The following is a 17,725-nucleotide window of genomic DNA, read 5'->3' as shown; positions in this document are numbered from 1 at the left end:
GAATAGCAACTGGTTCACATACCAGGAGCAGGGGCGGTGTGAGATGCAGCTGAGAAGCGGAAATGCTCGGTTCGAAGCGATAGACTATTCATAGATGCAGCTGTGAACGCTGAAATGGAGTTGACCTCTTGAAGTTCAATTGGACATCCAATGAGAAGTAGATCTACCTATTATGATATAAAATAGCTTGAGGTACCTCGAAGTACTACCGTGTCAGCAACCCACTCATAACTCTCATGGAAGCTTTCATTTAGCTCCAGAAGAGCTAAGCCTGAAGAGGAATGACGACGACATCCTTGGCCTCTGGGTAACAGCCAACATCAGTATGTGATTTCAAGAGCACTTCAGCATGATTAATGCGGAGACCGAGGGCGAACACCAATGTGGAATGCTTGAACATCTCCTACATAGTTAGTATAAAGTATCAGCTCGGTGGAATCAGCTGAGACATGTTGCGCGTAGTGATTAAAATTAGCGATGAAACCGTTGTGGCTTTCGAGTCGTGCCAAATGGTAGACGCTCCTAAGCTGGCCAGGGGTTACTGTTTTGGGGAATCCGGATGATGCTGACTACCATATCTGAGATACTCTTAAGAAAGAGCAGACCAGTTTATGTGCGTTTCTCGAGAGAGAGAGGTTCCAGATTTCGAATGGAAAAGACCAATTTCGAATTCTTTTGTCAAAGTAAAGCTTCGGATGTGCAATCAACTCCAGTGGCCAAAGACTCAGTAGCTGTGCATAGCAAAAAAACAAAACAAAAAGAGTCTGTGATGCCGCTATTCTGCAAAGCAACGTCAGCCAAAATATCTAACCACAACACCACTTTCAAGGTTCGTACTCCGTATATGTATGGACACACTGGGCGAGGATGTGTTCATGAACTCCATGTCAACATCAGAACCAGGGGTTGCGCTCTTGGTTGTATCCCCCGCAATGTGAGCAGAAAAAGCAAACATAAACAATGAACATGGTGTTATGAGTGGTAGATGGCCCCAATAGAGTTCAAATTTTCTGGTTCTCATCGCCTGGCAGTCGATAATCATGGCAAACTGCGTCCCATTCGGGGTTAAATTTTGCAAGCTGACGTGGGGGTAGACCGGCGGGCCGGCATCTTAGCGAAGTTGTCAAAGCCTCCAGTCTCTCGAGCCCAGGGTTCTGAATCGCATTGGAGAGTTGATTACCTATCGTGATCAACCAACGAGTGGGCCGTCCGTGATGACCGAGTTAGGTTAACTCGTCGAATTGGCAGACAAATTTAGTCGTAATGATCGACCAACCTAGACAGGCATTGTCTCAGAGGGAAAGTATGCCTTGATCACCTGAGGGTCCGTGAGTAGGCGGTTGGCTGCGGAGGATGCGAGCTGGTTTTACCCCTACCCGTTCGGCTACAGGGCACGTACCATGTTGGAGAGTCAATTGGTGAAGAAGTAAAACGAGGGTGAATTGGTATTGAAGCTAGAATTTCCTCGTGGCTGGGAGGCCACTGATGAACTCATGTCCAGGGAGGCTGTGAACTGCTTCAACTTTTCGAAGGAGCCGAGAAATCAACGCAACTTGTCTTGTCTAGAGCTCCGGAGCTCCAACAGTTGTGGACTGACCTGGGCCGTCGATTTCCAGTCCTCAGAAGCAATGCACCTATGCGCTAGCAATACATTGCAGTAGTGCGATGCAGATGGAAGAGGTTACAAGGTAATAGCGACATGGGAATACCATGTCAGTCAGCTTTGGTGTCGATGGAAAAGGGGTGATTGAGGTTTATCAGGTGCAGACGTACCATTCAGAGTAGTGCCCCCGCCAGGCAGAAAAGGACAGCAGTGGTTGATGCTAGTGATAAACGGACGAGTTAAAAGTGGCCGCTATAGATGTTTCTGCATATATTCTGCAGGAGGCAGAATGATGATGCAGCGCATAGAGGGCTGAGGGTCTAGATCTCTCCAGCCAACATGAGGCTTTCTGTTGGAAAAGCCATCAAAGAGAGACAAGCATGATCCTGGTTGGTGTAAAAGAAATATAGGGGATTTGATAAAAAGTCCAGATTCTGATTGAGGAAGCTTTCAATATGAGTTGAAAAGATCTAGTAGTACCTTAGGTTAGTACCTTAGTAGGTAAGGAAAATCTTCGGGGTCGGATGTCAGTGGGGCTGGAAGGACGGAGTAGCGAACCTGCCTAGGCCGGGCCTACTCGATCAGATTATGTACCTTCCTACACCTTGTGTCATCGGCCTTCGTGGAGAAAGGTGCCTTCTCAGATGGGCAGTAAAAGCTGATCTGCATCGTGACTGACCTCTTTGAGGAAAGAAATTTGAGACAGATGCCGATATAGTGCAGAAGCACCTTTCCTATTCATGTCATCCGCTGTCAACACCATCATCTTTATCCAACCGACTCGCATTTTCCGTCACCACAACTTCTTTGTTGAGATCCCCACAGTACCTTGCCCACTGATGGAATTTCCTTCACTTGATGCCCAAAGTCGATCGTGGTGCAAAGCTGAAGAGTCTTGCAGCCCCAATTGGGGCCTCAACAGTCAACACAGCCTGTCTGGGCTGATTCAAGCGAAATCTACCATCACCATGATCATCACTCAAAACAGCATCGGTTGGTTGCGCGATAAGGTGTGAAAAAGCACTAGCAACGAATACCACTCAACGGGAATTTACAAACACAGGGGACTTGGGGTGATATCATGCTACAGCAGCGTTGCAACGTCGCCCGTTGATTTTCTTACTCCAAAGTTGGTTGATGCTTTGTCGTGTGACTTTCAGAGACAGATCAACGTTGTCGAACCATACATAGACGCTACTCCACTTGTCGCATACAATACGGGCATAGACACGACTTGTTATCATTGATTGGCCTCTGAAATTGAGAAAAGATCAAGCTCATCGAGATGTCTGTTAGATCGAGGCCCTTCCTCGTAATTCTAGGCACGGCACGTTTTACCTCGCCATGATCTTGCTCCCGTATCCCAGGCATTTGCTAGCATTTATAGCACGGCATTGTACGCACCACCTTAACGAAACCTGAGTCCTGAGCAGTCCAGACAGGAAATGTCCCACTTAGGCTGGGCTGCTTTGCCTGGTTTGCGTACCCTGAAGTATCTCTGGCAGGGTCCTGAAGACGCTAAATCTATGGAGGGTGGATATCTAAATACGCCATGTCCATGTTCCCCCATCAAGACTTTGGTGGAGACATCCGCCAAGGCTTAGAGTATCCTTCACGTCTCATTCATCATGGTCGTCCTAAGCTACTGAACTAGCCGACCTAGCCCCCAGCAGCTGGCCCTGGCATGACAGGGTCTGTAGGAGACCATCGATGGCATCGTCGAGCGGCCTGAAAAGATCCCTGGCGGGACCGAACGGCACATGGGTATTGAGGGTTATGTACCAGGTGTACCAAAGCCCCTGTGGGCTCTCTCACCTTGACCATGAGGCCAACCTCATTGCTAGGCTATGATAACTGTGGGGAGATGGAGTCGACAGACTGCAGAAGGGTTCCAGTGCTGAATCTCAAAACTCCTCCATACCAAATAACACCTCTCCACCCACATACTGTAGCCCCTCCATTCTCCTCACCTTTCCCTCCCTTTCATCTTGCGATTTTCGAACCGTCGCCTGTTCTGGGCGACTAAGGAGCTTCGATCAACCGTTGGTGTGTTGGCGTCGATAGCTAGTCCAGCCTAACGTCCACCGCCACCACCCTCTAGTCTCCACAGCTTCATGCTGAGTCGTTACGTCCAGCTTCCATAGACTGTGCTGTGCCTATACATACCGTACCATATTCAATCGGGCTACCTAGTTATCTATCTAAGTCTTTACCGCCGGCTCTGGGACAGTCGGCACAAAACATCTTTCTCTCAACTCCTGTGCGAGGCATGGTCACCCTCTTCGATGGTTAACGAAAGTTCATTTGCATTTTCGCAGTCTGAACGAAACTTGGCTTGGTGCGATAACCACAGTATATCTCTCGAAAGCCGAAACAACATGGTGCCACCATCACCTTTACCAATGGACTCTTTGTGGATGTCTTCAGCAGCAACAGCAAATCAACTACAGCCCGGCCAGATTTCACCGTTGAGCGCAGGATTGGACAATTCTTCTGCCCCTACGATGGTACATTCAGCTTCCTCGTCCTGCGCCGATTCTTGGAGCACGGACTATGTCGACCGAGACGATGTTGAAATGGACAATAATTGGGAGCAAGGCTCGGACGATATTCTTACCATCCCGAAGTTGGAGCCGGTCGAAGATGACCTTAACATGGACGATCTGAAAGCCGCCCCCCTGGCGTCAGCTTCAATGGACTCCGCCAAGATAGATCCGAAACCGAAACGACCACGAGGAAGACCAAGGAAACACCCATTGACCACGGCAGTAAGCGCAAGTAAAGTGACCAAGGGTCGATCAAAGACTGGTTGTATTACCTGCCGAAAGCGCAAGAAGAAATGTGATGAAGCGGTAAGTGATTTCACCAAGGCGTTAGACCTGTCACAGAACGAGGGGGGATGCCATGTCACCTTTCTCCCTGTCATGTCTAGTGCTTTTGAGTTCTTGAGCTGTCAACAGAAGGCTAATATGAAGTAGAAACCTCGATGTACGACCTGAATCATTCACCTGAGATATGCAAGATTCTAATCAGTTGTTTCTAGGCATGAATTGCGAGAAGAACGCTGTGGTATGCGAGGGCTACCACGAAAAACAGATATGGAAGAGCGGCAAGGAAAAGGCCGAAGAGGGTACGTTCCCTTCCATGAAATACCGACACATCCTTCGTCTAACTATCGCGCCAGAGCGATTACGCCAGGAGGCCCTTCCAATCATTACTATGCAACCAATCTTCCATGGTGTCGAGACTGTCGAGGATAAGGTCTTTTGGAAACATTATATTACCCATCTGAGCAATGTCTTAACAGTTGAAGGAGAGGCCAGAAATGCATTCAAAGACATCATCCTTCACCTCGCCAATGAACACCAAGGCCTCATGCACTCTATCCTGGCAATCAGCAGCAAGCACATCGACTGGGATACACCGTATGGTGCCAAGTTATTGGCTGACCATCCTCAGTCCAGTCGGGAGGCGTTGCAACAACGCGCCGACTATCACCACGACGAGTCCATGAAGCGACTGTACGAGGATATGGGACGGCCCTTGGACAAAGACGATCCCGAGTACAAGACCATTCTCTCTGCGAGATATGGACAAATGCTCTGCTTGCTTCTTCAGACGAGAGCCGATGGAAACCCTCGAGGTGAACATCGTGTGCACCTCCAAGCTTATCAGACTCTGATTCAACACTCACCCCCTGAGGACCCGGCTTTATATACTTTCATTACTGAGTTCTTCCAGTACCACATCTTTGCCGATGACTTGTTCTGGCACCCTGAGAATATGACAGCTAGACTGTCGTCTGAAGATTGGGAGCCTGTAGCACCGATACAGCCTCCCCGTTTGATAGGTGTTGGGGATGGCCTCTTCCAGTATCTATCTCAGATCACGACTATTCGAAACACGATCCGAGCCAATATTTCTGCTGGTGTTGACCCAGTGGTGGATTACACTAGCTTGTATCAGGCTGCTGAGATTGACGCGGCCATTCGCGAGTGGACACCAAACTGGCCATGGGGTGACAGCCGTGACCGAGTCGGACTGCTCTACAAGCAGATGATGTGGGTGTATCTTTTCCGGACGATCTACCCACCGTCAGTCTCCTCAATGCGCCGTTCGACGTTCAGCACCTTGCCCATCTCGGCCTCAACCACTGTTGCTCCTCCGCCACCACCACCCAGACGAGCTTCGATGATGGCCACAGTATCAAGGGGTAACGGTGTCACCGGGGCTGCTGATGTTCACATGGCCAGCAGCTGCCCAACATCTCGCAACCCTTCGAGGACAAATTCCATGCATGAACAAGACTCGTCAACATGCCAAGAGAGGGCATCTTCACCCCCACCTTCCAGAAGACCAGCATATCACGACCGACGAATCACGCTCGCTGTTGAAGAGTCTCTCACTATTTTGGAGTCTTTCAAGCCTTCTGATCCGTCCCAGACTCTGCTACTTATTCCCTGTCTAGTCATTGGCACTGCTTGCTTTGAGCCAGCCCAGCAAGAACGCATACACACTGCAGTAAGAGCTATTCGTGGATATACAGGCCTACGGAACTGCGAGCGTGTCATGGAGCTTCTAGAAAAGGTTTGGGCATGCATGGATCAGGGCGACTGGGTATCTGTATGGGACTGGCAAGGCGTTGCTCGACGAATGCGTCTTGACTTCTCCTGCGCTTGAACTATGCGACAGCATGCGAATAACCATTCGTCTTATTCAAATTTGCGCCACCATATACCACAACACTGGGGTTCTCCAGATCGTTATAACATGGTGCAGCTTTTTATTTATGCATATAATGTTTACAGAGCCAATTTTATGACAGTATACCAGTCTGTTATTGTTGTTGCTTTTCTTCTTGCAGCTCCAAGGTCTCTGAGAATTGGTTAGCGCCCCAAACAGCAGCTTGCGCATATATCTGAGACGGAAGCTGGAAAAGGATGAGGTCTGGTGTTTCAGCATCCAAGCCTAGATCATCATCTTGTCATTTCATCACTGAGGCATTACGACGCAAGGAGTCACGGGTCCTGTATTATTCACAGTCTGGTTTCCTTTTCCCTCAAGTGTGCCTTTATGGAGGCCCATGATTATTTCATTGAACACTTTGGATGGCATTTGTCCGGGAGGAGTGTTGCGATTAGCCCGCTCCAAGACCAAGTTCACCCACCTAGTTGATGGGGCTGGCCTTTATCTCTGGCCAGATGCACTTACAGAACGAGCGATGGTTTTTGAGGCAGGGTGTGCCCAAAGCCATGACCAACGCAATTCTTTCTCGCTGACTTAGTTTCATGATATCTGCCAAATGAAGTGCACGGAGCATGGTCACACAGTTTGGGGCGAATAGATAGCGGCGTCATATTTAGAGACCAGGTACAACGGGCATGCTGATAATACAGCATGCTTTGGCTTTGACCATAATAACATGAAGTAAAGTGCCAGGATCTAAACTGACCTCGGCAACGTTGGAAGACCATCCAACGTCCAATCAATCCCCAATTGCATCGTGACATACTCACAAAAGGAACAAAATACTCTGTACACAGGTACTAGAGCCAATAGCTGAAGAGGACGTGTTTGTACAGCAGAAAAGGCCACATTCCAAGATGGAAGGCCCCAACGAAATATCGACATATAAACGAAACTGGCGGGACAGCGATGGGCGCGCATATAGTCTAAAACATAGAAACTCCTTCCGAGGACAAGCACAGCATGAGAACTATGACCATATCTCTCAAGCTCCTCGTGCCTGACATCGCCCTTCAACCCAGCTATGGAGTCATCATCACCCTTGCAGATGAAGGCTCAGTTGGGATTTCTCTTTTGATGTAATAACCGCTCTAATCATCACGCTTCTCGCCTTCAAAGTAGAACTTGCCCAAAGGCTCATCACCCCGTCCAGGCCCTACAAGACCCGAAGCAGGCGCCCTTGTCTCACCTCTATCCAACCTCTGGACAATACGCTCTGCCGCCTCCTGAGCAGCAGCAGTTTGTGATTGGGGTTGCGACGCAGAGACAGGGCCTCGGAAGGTTGTGTCAACAAACGAGTCGTTCTCTGGTGCTTGTCCTGGATTCGGATCAGTCGCGACACCGTCCATCATGCGAGCGTCCCGGCGCTCCTGAAGTGCAGACATACTCACAGGCGTGTCACCGCCCATATGAGTGTCACGCTCCCGCCGGGCGTCGCTCAGACCGGAATTGGTTCTTTCAAGACCCCAAGCTTGGGGGGCGGTTCGACGATGATAGATGGGCCCAGATACGGTACTGCCCGCACCCTCACCAAATCCAACAAGAGAGGCAGAGCCGTCATCGCTCATGCGATCGTCATAACCAGCCACAGAACGAGCATTGGCGCCATCGAGATCCTCGTCCATAGCGTCGGGATAGCCACCCATGCTTGCGACTGACTCGGCTTCACGGTAGTTGGTATCGGTACTAAACATGTCTTCGTCGTGTTCGCCGGCAGTTGTGCGCGTATCATCGCCATCGCCAACATGGCTCTCGGTTGCGCTGGCCGTTCCGACAGTACTCATCTTGGTCACGGCGACAGGCTGGCCATTGCTATCGAAATATGCAGGTGTCAGGTGCTGTGTAGCCGGGTAGTTGGGCGGAAACCCAGTTGTAGAGGTTGGCGTGGTTTGAGGCGAGGGAGATGATGCTCCTTGGGCGTTCGCTTGAGGGGGTGCCCGGAGGGTTGAAACTCGCTCGAGACCAGCGAGTCGGGAAATTCGGTCGGCACGTTCAGCCTCGAGGCTTTGGGTGGAAGGGTTATGTTGGTGTCCGCGACTAAGAGGGCCCTGTGGGAAGTGGCCTCGATGACCATCTTTGATCGCAGTGGTGGATAGGGCGGAAAGCGAGGTAGTGGTGCTTGTAGGAGTGCCTCTGAGACGGGCAACGATGTCAGTGGGCAAGTTTCAGGGGCAAAGGCATCACACCAAATGATAGGCAATGCTAGGAGCAAGGAAGAACACACGGCATCTCAGAGGGGGTCTCTGGTCTGGAGGTGGGAGGCGGGAGGTTGATGAAGGTTGGAGGCTGCGTCTGCGCCATGATGATAATAGCTCGTTTCGGCAGTGAGAAGTTGCCCGACTGAAACGCAATGGGTATTGTCTTTGCACAAGAGCTCCCGGTGGTCGTAGAAGTGGATGTGGATGCGATGGTATGAGACGACGTCAGGTATCGAGAGTTTCGCCGTCAACGGCGCTCAGGAAGTTAGGCGCCTGCTGATATCAGGCGAAGGATACGACGAAGACTATTGCGTGACACTATCGTCGGTGATGGCTTGATTATGCTCGAGTGACGGCGATTGTTGTAAGAAAGAGAAAAGGACGTAGGGAATTGAGAGTGGGAAAAAGTGTATTATCGCAAGTTCAGCTTCGTTGTGTTGGTTGGGCTGGGCAAGAGGAATGAATGCAAGACATGCATTGCGACTTGCCATGTCTAGTTACCTAAGTTAAGGCACAGTGCGCCGTGAACCTACTGAAAACCCCCTACAGCACAGGCACAACAGGCGCTAGAACCATGCGATTGGAGATGGGAGCTGTACTCGGAGGAATGAGGGGGAGGGGTCAAGTGATTGGGCCGACAAAGGGTGGATGGATTATGACGTCGATTGTAGATGTCGTGATTGGCCAGGGAGCATCGGTATCTTGGAATCGGGAATTATGATGCCAATTCTCTGACTCCAGGACCCTCGATGATACTTAAAATCAATGGATACGGACGGTAAATACTGCCCGACGTTGAACATATATTGGTGGCTTATCTCTCACCCTGTGAGGATATGTTTTACACTCGCCCTACAATCAAGTTTATGCAGATAGGTCAGGGCTACCTATGGCATCAGGCCATGCCCATGCCCGTGCCCGTGCCCCAGCTAACGAAAGGGTGGCTCTAAAACGAATAAGGCACCGGGGGAGCTCAGATTTCATTCCGGCGACAGCAGATCAAGAAGTCGAGAAACTCTTTTCATTTTGACCCAATTACTTATATCAACAGTTTTACTCCAATGCAATGCTCTTCCAGATCCAGGTGCTGATCCAGATAGTTTTTCTCCCATAACCTTCTTATTCCTTTCGCAATCTCGCATCTTTTTTCCCCCGAAACAAATGGCTTATCTGAGCGCCACAAACATACGCGTCCATCCACCAAATTACAGGCCAGAGAAACATCGCCAATCCCCGTTGCCGTTGACATTCCGTATAGCGCCACAATCATGTGAAATAAAATGAACAAACCCCGTTCAACCAGAAAACGCTTGCCAAGAAGAACCACTGCAGAAGCTGAAATGTGCAATGATCTCTAAGGAGGATGGCAGATACTCTTACAGCAGAGCCATTCCGAGAGATGTGATGCCGAGCACCAACGACAGAACAACAACACCAGGAGTCATGGGTGAAGGAGAGCCAGCGTTGATATCAGGGACCGTGGTCTTGGGAGCAGGAGGGTCCCAGGTAATCGTGGGTCCATCAGCCGTGGTTTGAGAAGCAGCCGACTTCTCCTTTGTGGCAGACTTGGTATCGGACTTGTCGGTCTTTGATTCCTTCTTGTCATCCTTGCCGGTAGCAGTTGCAGAAGCCTCTTCTGTCGCGTCCGCTGTCTTGGAGTCGTCGGCAGTCGCGGAGGCCTTGTCGTCGGTAGCCTTGGCCTTTTCGACGGCAGTGGTAGACTCCTCGTCCTTGGCGGCGATGACACCGGTGAGGAGGATGGCGATGGGGAGGACGTGCTTGGAGAAACGCATGATGTCGGGTTATTGAGTGTTGAAGATGGATTGTTGAGTCGATCGATCAGTGGAGGATTAGGGGATACACCAAGATAACGATCGAATATAGAAGAAGTGGTATAGATTGCAACTGTCAGAGAAGACAAGCGAGAGACTTTGGACTGAGTTGGTCAGTAACGAAAGTGAATAGCAGCCAAGAAGGAATTAGTTAGAAGGTAAGGATGAAGAAAGAGAAGCAGAAGCAAGTGGAAATGGAAATGGAGACATTGGATGGAAGAAAACAGGGGAACATGGGAAGAGTCGGTAGCCTCTGTTAAGCCTCCGTTTTTCGACGCTAGGGCATGACTTGGGCACCTAAATTTGGAAACAAGGGTCCGCTAGTGCCAATGGATGTCCACTGTGATCCTGGGGTACAGTACATTTGCATTATTCCACTGAGAATGAGCGTGTCTTATGGATTGAAAGTCTCAGGGAGGATCGATTAATCAGGAGTGGCGAGACTGTTGGTATCTGGGCTGTTTATTTACTCTTGCCCGGTAACGGTACTGGAGTCTGATGACATGTGCTGCTCAGCCTGCCCTGGCAGGTTAGTACTTACTGGTAGTATCAACAACAGGAGAGTTGACTGATCATAGGTACAGGAGGTTGGGCAAGCCAGCACCTCAACACGGGAGAGTACCTACACTTCAAAGCTATTCACTACAACGATACTGAATGGCCAAGACCTACAGCCTAGTTTCAGTGTCTTCAACTGTTGACAATATTTCAGGCGACATTCTTCAACACAGCCCAGACCTCGTATTCAATATGCACGCACTGGCCCCATTATTACACGACACCACTTCCTTTGCTTGAGGGATGGATCATGGCAACCATTCAGCAGCTGACGTACACAGCCCCAACAACGACAGTTGAGCTGGACGTGCTGGCAATCCCTCTAACTGACTAAGTAGGTACAGTAAAACAGCCTGAAGTTGTAAATAATAACACAACAACACGAGTTGTGGTTCGATGATACATGATAAATACCAAATGCAACTGACCAATAAATTGCTCTCCTAAACCATGTGAAACTCCCCCAGCAACGATGGAACCATGCACCTCATCAAGCCACTATTAACGGATATTAGCGCCGTTTAGTTCCGGTACTTCTCCTTGGTGTTAGGTGTTAGTTACCCCGAGGCTCTGCTTTGAACCATCAGTCATCTCTACCTAAAGGACGTATTTTATCTTCAAACCGTTATTTCTGTCTACTTCCATCGGTAATCAACAGCCATTCTCATTATGTATATCCCTTTCATATAGTATCCTCCGTCATCTCGATCTCGTCCCTCATAACCCCGAGTTCTCATTATCCTCTTATCAGATCCCCTCTAAATGGTATATCTATAACGTGGACTCTCATCTCCAAGCTCAGCCAACTCATCCTCTCCCATTCCTCGGAACTTGTCGTCCATGAGACCTGCCTGTCGTCGCTCATTCTCTCGTCGGTACCACCACCACATGAATCCATAGATGACAGTGCCGAGAGCAACCATGCTGAGCGTTACAGCATGTCCGCGGATATATCGAGGCTTGTCTGAGGCAGGACTGGCCAAGGTTAGCAGAAGTCACGATATCAGTCAGTATCGGGACTTACTAGATGAACGCAGACATGATGCCTGCCGCATTACCCCAAGTCAACTGCATTCCCGTACCAGTAGTACGCTTTCCGTAACGCGGCGAGTTTGTGGGCAACTAAACAACTGAGTCAGCTCGCTATAATTTACCATCGTACTCATATTAACTTACCCAAGCCAGTGGCAAGCCCACAACAACGTACAAGCCTCCAGCTACCAGGAAGCAGCCAAAGTAGTGAACACCAGAAGACACATCAGCCAGCAGGACTGCATATCCAACAACGCTGATGACTCCAAAGATCACGCAGAAAATTCCACGCTGTTGAAGCTTATCTGAGAGAAATGCGGTCGACATATACGTCGCTGCACCGAGAAAGTAGCATGGCACGGTTAGGAGTTGTGTCTCTGCAACCGTCCAGTCACCGAGATCCCTAATAATGGTCGGGAGGAAGGTTGAAAACCCTACGTTTGTCAGTCAGTGGACTGTGTGCTAGGTTGGGGGATATCGAAACTCACCATACAACATAGTATCGACGCCAAACTGCGCAACACAAAACGCCCAAACCTTCCAGTCCTTAAAGGCGCACATCATGTCCTTCTTGCTAAACTCACGACTGGAAGCCGTGTTCCCGTACTCACGGGCGTGTCTCGAACGCATAAGCGCCCTTTCATTCTCGTCGAGGAAGTATGCTGTCTCTGCATCGTTTGGCAGAGCAAAGTATGTGACAACGCCAAGCAAGAAGCTCGGGATTCCTTCAATGATCATGATCCATCGCCAACCGCTCATACCATGGAGGCCATCCATATGTCCAATGCCATATGCCAACAAACCACCCAGAGCTCCAGCGACTGCAGCGCTAACGAACAGATAACCCACGCGAAGGGCGAGTTCTCTCTTGGTGTAGAAGAAAGTGAGATAGACCGTCAAGCCAGGAAACAGGCCTGCTTCAACAGCACCAAGAAGCAACCGACAAGCGATTAAAGCACCGTATGAGTTGACAAGGCCGGTGAGGGTGGCGATGATTCCCCATGCAGCAGCAATGAACGCGATCCATCGACGAGGCGTGAAGAGCTTAAGGACAAGGTTGGATGGAACCTCGAAGAGCAAGTATGTGACGAACAGAATGGACACAGCAACTTGGAACTGGTTCGATGAGAGGTTCAGATCCTCTTCGAGTCCGTAAAGTCGGGCATTACCAATGTTGACTCTATTCGTTTTGAATTAGTCAGTCATAAGGACTCGGTGAGTGAGTGAGTTGTGTAACTTACCTGTCTAGGAAACTGAAGAGGTAAAGTACCATTACCAGAGGAATGATGTAGAAGTCCAGCTTCGCAACAAGTCTCTTCTCATCAGCAGCTGAGTTGGAGTCAGACTCATCGCTGAGACTGTGACGCCTGGGCGTACTATCTTGGCCGTCTTTCGAAGCCATACTAATTATCTCTGAAGGAGTCATGAGTAACAGTCTTTGATAAGGATTTTCAAGAACAACTCACAATCGAAATAGGGTCCTCCCAGTCTCTTTGCTTTATAGCAAGAAAAACGAGCCCCTGCTCAATGCAACCGAGCAAGGGAAGCAGATATCCTCAGATGATAGCGAGAATGGGGTGAAATACCTCCCACTCACGACAATCTTTTAAAAGATTAGGCGTGTGCTTGGCAATTCTTGGCGCATGAGGACTTGTAAAGTGGAGGATAAAGCAAAAGATAGACAGAAAGAAAGAAGGACAGCGGAAGAAATAGAAAAGGCAAAAGGACAGAAGCAGAATATAGTACGACACTATTCAGAATTTTTTCGTAATAGCTCCGCTTTCAGATCAGGTCAGGTCATCCGAAACTTGTCCGGTTGTGCAAGAGTGAATTGAGCCGAGTATACGCCTTTTAATTCCCTCGTAATGTACGGAGTACGTAGTAACGTTATAGAATAAAGGATAGGATGTGACTCTGGGTGTTTCGATGATTACCAGGAAGAGTGGGTTCGACCTTTTTTTGTTCCAGAACTGGGGGTTGTGGTCACTTGAGTCAACATGAGGTCGTGATGATTAGGGAGAGAAAGAGTTTGATGCATATACTATAAAATTAAGCTTGATGATCGAATTCCTCATTAGAATCCCGTTGCTTGGTTGAGCTATTTGTCTTTCTTGCACGCACATGTCTTGTTCTGAATGCACGACATCAAGTGGCGTCACCGATAACGGACATTATTATCTGCGGACTGAGTCGATCTATCGAGCGGATAAATCCACTAGAGTTGAGTTTCTTTGAAGCTTAATTAATCAGCGGGAGTAATATCACGTTAAGAGCAATGCCGGATACCAACGGTGCAATGTTGGACCATAAATAAACAAACAAACAAACAAACAAATAGAAGCTAAAATGGTGTCTCACATCAAATGCACAGAGAGTAGTTAATTTCGAGATGTGGACGATCGGAGATAGTTAACATAGATCCTAGACTGTCAGATTTTAATTCTTTTTTATTGCATCAACGTATCTAATCCACCTCAACACCTCAAATCATCCACACCTCTGTTGAACCCAAAATGGTAGCAATGGAAGATATACAAGTCATGCAATGGGAGACATCATCTCCCGCTCTTGTTCGCTTTACCGATGTGTGATCTCGTCATACGCAAGGAAAGAAAAAGTAAGGGTTTACAATATGTACAGTATCTGACATTAATTATTTCCCCTCCCTCTAGCTACAAGGGGGAGTCTCATCGAATCTTGAATTTTTCCTCATCCATCCATTCCATTACCAGTGACCACTGTACTGGCCAACTGGCAACCTCATCGTTTACCTGTAGGGTTGTGCGGGCATCTCGTAAACGTTCTCAGGGGGTGCTGTTCCACGAGCGCTTGAAACCTGGTTGCCATCGATCTCAGCAGCGTCATTTTGATGCCACTTGGTAGCAGCGCTGTCACTGGCCAGCTCAGCTGTATTGGCAGGGCTGTACATCTCAGCAGCGTTGTGGTTGGGAGAGCCGCCCACAGGGTGTGCGTAGTTGTTCTCGGGAGTGGTAGCTGAATAGGCCTGGTCGCTACCAGCAGTGCGAGAGTAGTTGGTCTCGGGGCTAACGGGCATGTAGCTGCGACCGAACTGCTGGGGCTTGGCGAAACCGGCACGTCCATCGCCCAGAGCAGTACCGCGGTAGCCCTCGGACTTGGTGGTGTTGCGGCTGGGAGCCAGAGTAGAGGCGGCGGCGGTTGTCTGGGACATGTGGGGGCTGGTACCGGCAGCAGCAGCGCCGCCACCACCACGGCCACCAACAGGAACCTCGGAGGCGCCAAAGACATCGTCGTACTCGGCCTTGTTCTTAGCATTGCGGCGCTTGCGAAGACAGAACCAAACGAGACCAGCAATGACGGCAAGGCCAGCAACACCAACACCAGCACCAATTCCAGCCTTGGCACCTGTAGAGAGACCCCCGTCGTTACTGCTGCTGCTGCTGTTATTATCAGAGCTGGCGCCGCCGGTACCGGAAGGACCATACTCTCCAGAAGGAGCAACGGTCGCTGTGCGCACAACACCAGTGGTCACTCTAGTAGATGTGACAACAAGGGTGCTGGTGACAGTGACAGTAGTACTAGCACCTGCCTGCTCGGTCTCGGTGATGGTCTTGGTCACCTTGGTCTGGCTGCTAACGGTGGAAATAACGGTTCGAGAAATAGTATTGAAGACAGTGGTATCGGAGTCGCCGCCGCCCTCTGTCACAGTAACAGTAGTGGTGGAGGTGGCACGCTTGTGAAGACCTCGTCGGAAGGCTCGGAGACCGTAGTGCTCACCTTCGATTTGAGCGTTGAAGTGAGGAGGAGCACTGGTGGTAGTAGTATAGGTAGGCAAAGCAGGGGCAACGAGTTCAACACCACCAATGGTTCGAGGAGCCAAATCAAGGGCACGCTTCTCGTTAGCCCACTTTGTAGAGGTAACGTAGGTCGTAGTCGTTGCGGTCTCAGCGTCGCTGCTAGTAACAGTCTTGGTATCGAACGCAGTCGACGTAACGATGACAGTGGATGTAATTGTCTTCATGACAGTAGTCTGACGGCTTACGGTCTTGGCATCGGCATCAGTGACAGTCACCGTCTTGGTAATGATGACATCCTCAGCTGTGGTTGAGCCTCCATCGGAAGATCCATCAGTAGTAGATCCGTCAGCGGTACTAGAATCGTCGGTAGGTTGGGCGGCGGTAGTTTCTGCTGCAGTAGTGGCAGCAGAGTCGCTCGTGGGATCGGCTTCAGCAGTACTCGCGGGAGAGGAATCGGTTGAGGGAGCGGCAGCAGAGTCGGAGTTGGAATTCTGACGGGCAACGAGTTGAGTGGCCTCGGCTCCGAGGAGCATACCCAGAAGCAAGAATCGTCGAAGCTGCATCTTGAACGGTCGGTGTTGTCGTCAATTCAATCAAGCCGTCGATATGAGGTGATGGGTGACGGCGTGTAAGGAGACGAAGAAGTACCCGGGAGGGTTCGGCACAAGGAACGACAAATCCAATGGGGAAAAGCAGCGACCGTCTCAAATAAAGAAGAGGTCTCTAGTGTGTCGTGTCTGAGAGGGGAGAGGGCGCAAGCGGTGGTCAAGTCGAGCAAAATGTCGCTGGATTGTCTCGGCTTGTGCGATGTGGATAAGGAGTACGAAAGGCACGCGCGGCAGCAAACAGCGAAGGCGCGTAAAGCAAAGGACAAGAAAGGAAAAAAAGAACTGAGGAGGAAGAAAAAAGGGAGATAGTAACGAGTGTTAGAAAACAGTAGGAGCAGGACCAAGCAGTATTCTAGTGAATAACTACTCGACTCGTATTGTGTTAGTTTGGGTGAGACGAGAAGGAAAACGAAGGATGAAAGAAGAGGCGTAGTGGTAGCAGTGCGTGCCAGTTGCTGGTGCAAATACTACAGGGCAGTGAGTGAATGACCAAAACGAGGGACGGGGGGCCCAGGCTCGTGATGAAGGGGACTGGGAATGAATGGCGCGGGAAGAGCGGATTTGCGCGACGCCGGCCACACTAAAAATTTGCTTGCTGCAGCGAGCGAGTTGCGTGTACGGGGAACGGGCTCTAAAATGTAGAGGGTACTTAGTGGCGAAGTACTGAATCCTTGCACTTTGACAGCGAACTCCATGCATTGATGACTGTTGATTGGGGGAGACACGATTTCAGTTGACGAATGATAATGTTTGGATTGTTACAGTGAAACGGTCAACGGTTTACCGATGGTGAGCAATTATACATACAATATTAGACGTCAAGACGAGAGAGACGATGTCAACAGTGAAAAGCCCTTCTACAGCCTCATTTAGAGGCTACCTACCTACCTACCTACCTTAGACTGTGCAATACATTCGTGGCATGCTGGGATTGACCTAGCAATTTGTACAGCAGACAAAATGGGCATTATAGCCCCTGGCCAGACACCCCTTACGGTCTAGCTCGTTTGTCATGGCGCTGCACCCCAACTCCTTTGAGATTGTTAGTGTTTTATTTACGAGGTATACGCGATGCGCAAGTAACGTGGACCTGTCGTCTAAGCATCTCCTGCTGATCTTAACAGAGCGAGGCAAAAACGTGACAGATGCCCAGAAATGATAATCACCTGTAGTTTCGAACAACCAAGCACCAAGACTGACGAAGAGGGATTGATGGAGGGAGTTTTGCACGATTGAGACTTTTTTCTCTTCGTTTTGGTTGCTGCAGACTAACGATAGCTACCATCCAACAGGGAAGTGGCGCGAGAAGCTAAGAAAGAGGCGTTGAACCGTTTATGCTTGTGTGTTGCTGAGTGTTGCTGAGTGTTGCTGA

At 49.6% G+C, this 17,725-nt stretch overlaps 5 protein-coding genes across 5 annotated transcripts; 1 reads left to right on the top strand and 4 right to left on the bottom strand.

Moving 5' to 3' along the window:
* Positions 1 to 3,981: 3,981 nt before the first annotated feature.
* FPRO_11006 (uncharacterized protein) lies at positions 3,982 to 6,283 on the top strand (the record flags this gene model as incomplete). Its single annotated transcript, XM_031232031.1, has 4 exons — positions 3,982 to 4,455; positions 4,582 to 4,591; positions 4,647 to 4,733; positions 4,788 to 6,283. 4 exons carry the CDS (start codon positions 3,982 to 3,984, stop codon positions 6,281 to 6,283), a joined length of 2,067 nt encoding a protein of 688 aa, XP_031082009.1.
* A 1,157-nt stretch (positions 6,284 to 7,440) lies between these two features.
* On the bottom strand, positions 7,441 to 8,650 carry FPRO_11005 (uncharacterized protein; the record flags this gene model as incomplete). Its single annotated transcript, XM_031232030.1, has 2 exons — positions 7,441 to 8,482; positions 8,574 to 8,650. The coding sequence occupies 2 exons, from the start codon at positions 8,648 to 8,650 to the stop codon at positions 7,441 to 7,443; spliced, it is 1,119 nt and encodes a 372-aa protein (XP_031082008.1).
* A 1,273-nt stretch (positions 8,651 to 9,923) lies between these two features.
* Positions 9,924 to 10,340, bottom strand: FPRO_11004 (uncharacterized protein; the record flags this gene model as incomplete). Its single annotated transcript, XM_031232029.1, has 1 exon — positions 9,924 to 10,340. The coding sequence occupies one exon, from the start codon at positions 10,338 to 10,340 to the stop codon at positions 9,924 to 9,926; it is 417 nt and encodes a 138-aa protein (XP_031082007.1).
* Positions 10,341 to 11,695: 1,355 nt separating this feature from the next.
* Positions 11,696 to 13,371, bottom strand: FPRO_11003 (putative MFS transporter; the record flags this gene model as incomplete). Its single annotated transcript, XM_031232028.1, has 5 exons — positions 11,696 to 11,912; positions 11,962 to 12,059; positions 12,114 to 12,403; positions 12,458 to 13,149; positions 13,211 to 13,371. 5 exons carry the CDS (start codon positions 13,369 to 13,371, stop codon positions 11,696 to 11,698), a joined length of 1,458 nt encoding a protein of 485 aa, XP_031082006.1.
* A 1,365-nt stretch (positions 13,372 to 14,736) lies between these two features.
* Positions 14,737 to 16,308, bottom strand: FPRO_11002 (uncharacterized protein; the record flags this gene model as incomplete). The annotated part of the gene is made up of 1 exon (XM_031232026.1): positions 14,737 to 16,308. One exon carries the CDS (start codon positions 16,306 to 16,308, stop codon positions 14,737 to 14,739), a length of 1,572 nt encoding a protein of 523 aa, XP_031082005.1.
* Positions 16,309 to 17,725: the final 1,417 nt, after the last annotated feature.

Source organism: Fusarium proliferatum (genome assembly GCF_900067095.1).
Source record: "Fusarium proliferatum ET1 genome assembly, contig: FPRO_scaffold005, whole genome shotgun sequence".
Classification (NCBI taxonomy): Eukaryota; Fungi; Ascomycota; class Sordariomycetes; order Hypocreales; family Nectriaceae; genus Fusarium; species Fusarium proliferatum.
The sequence above is the reverse complement of the archived record's forward strand: the minus strand, read 5'-3'. Positions and strand labels throughout refer to the sequence as shown.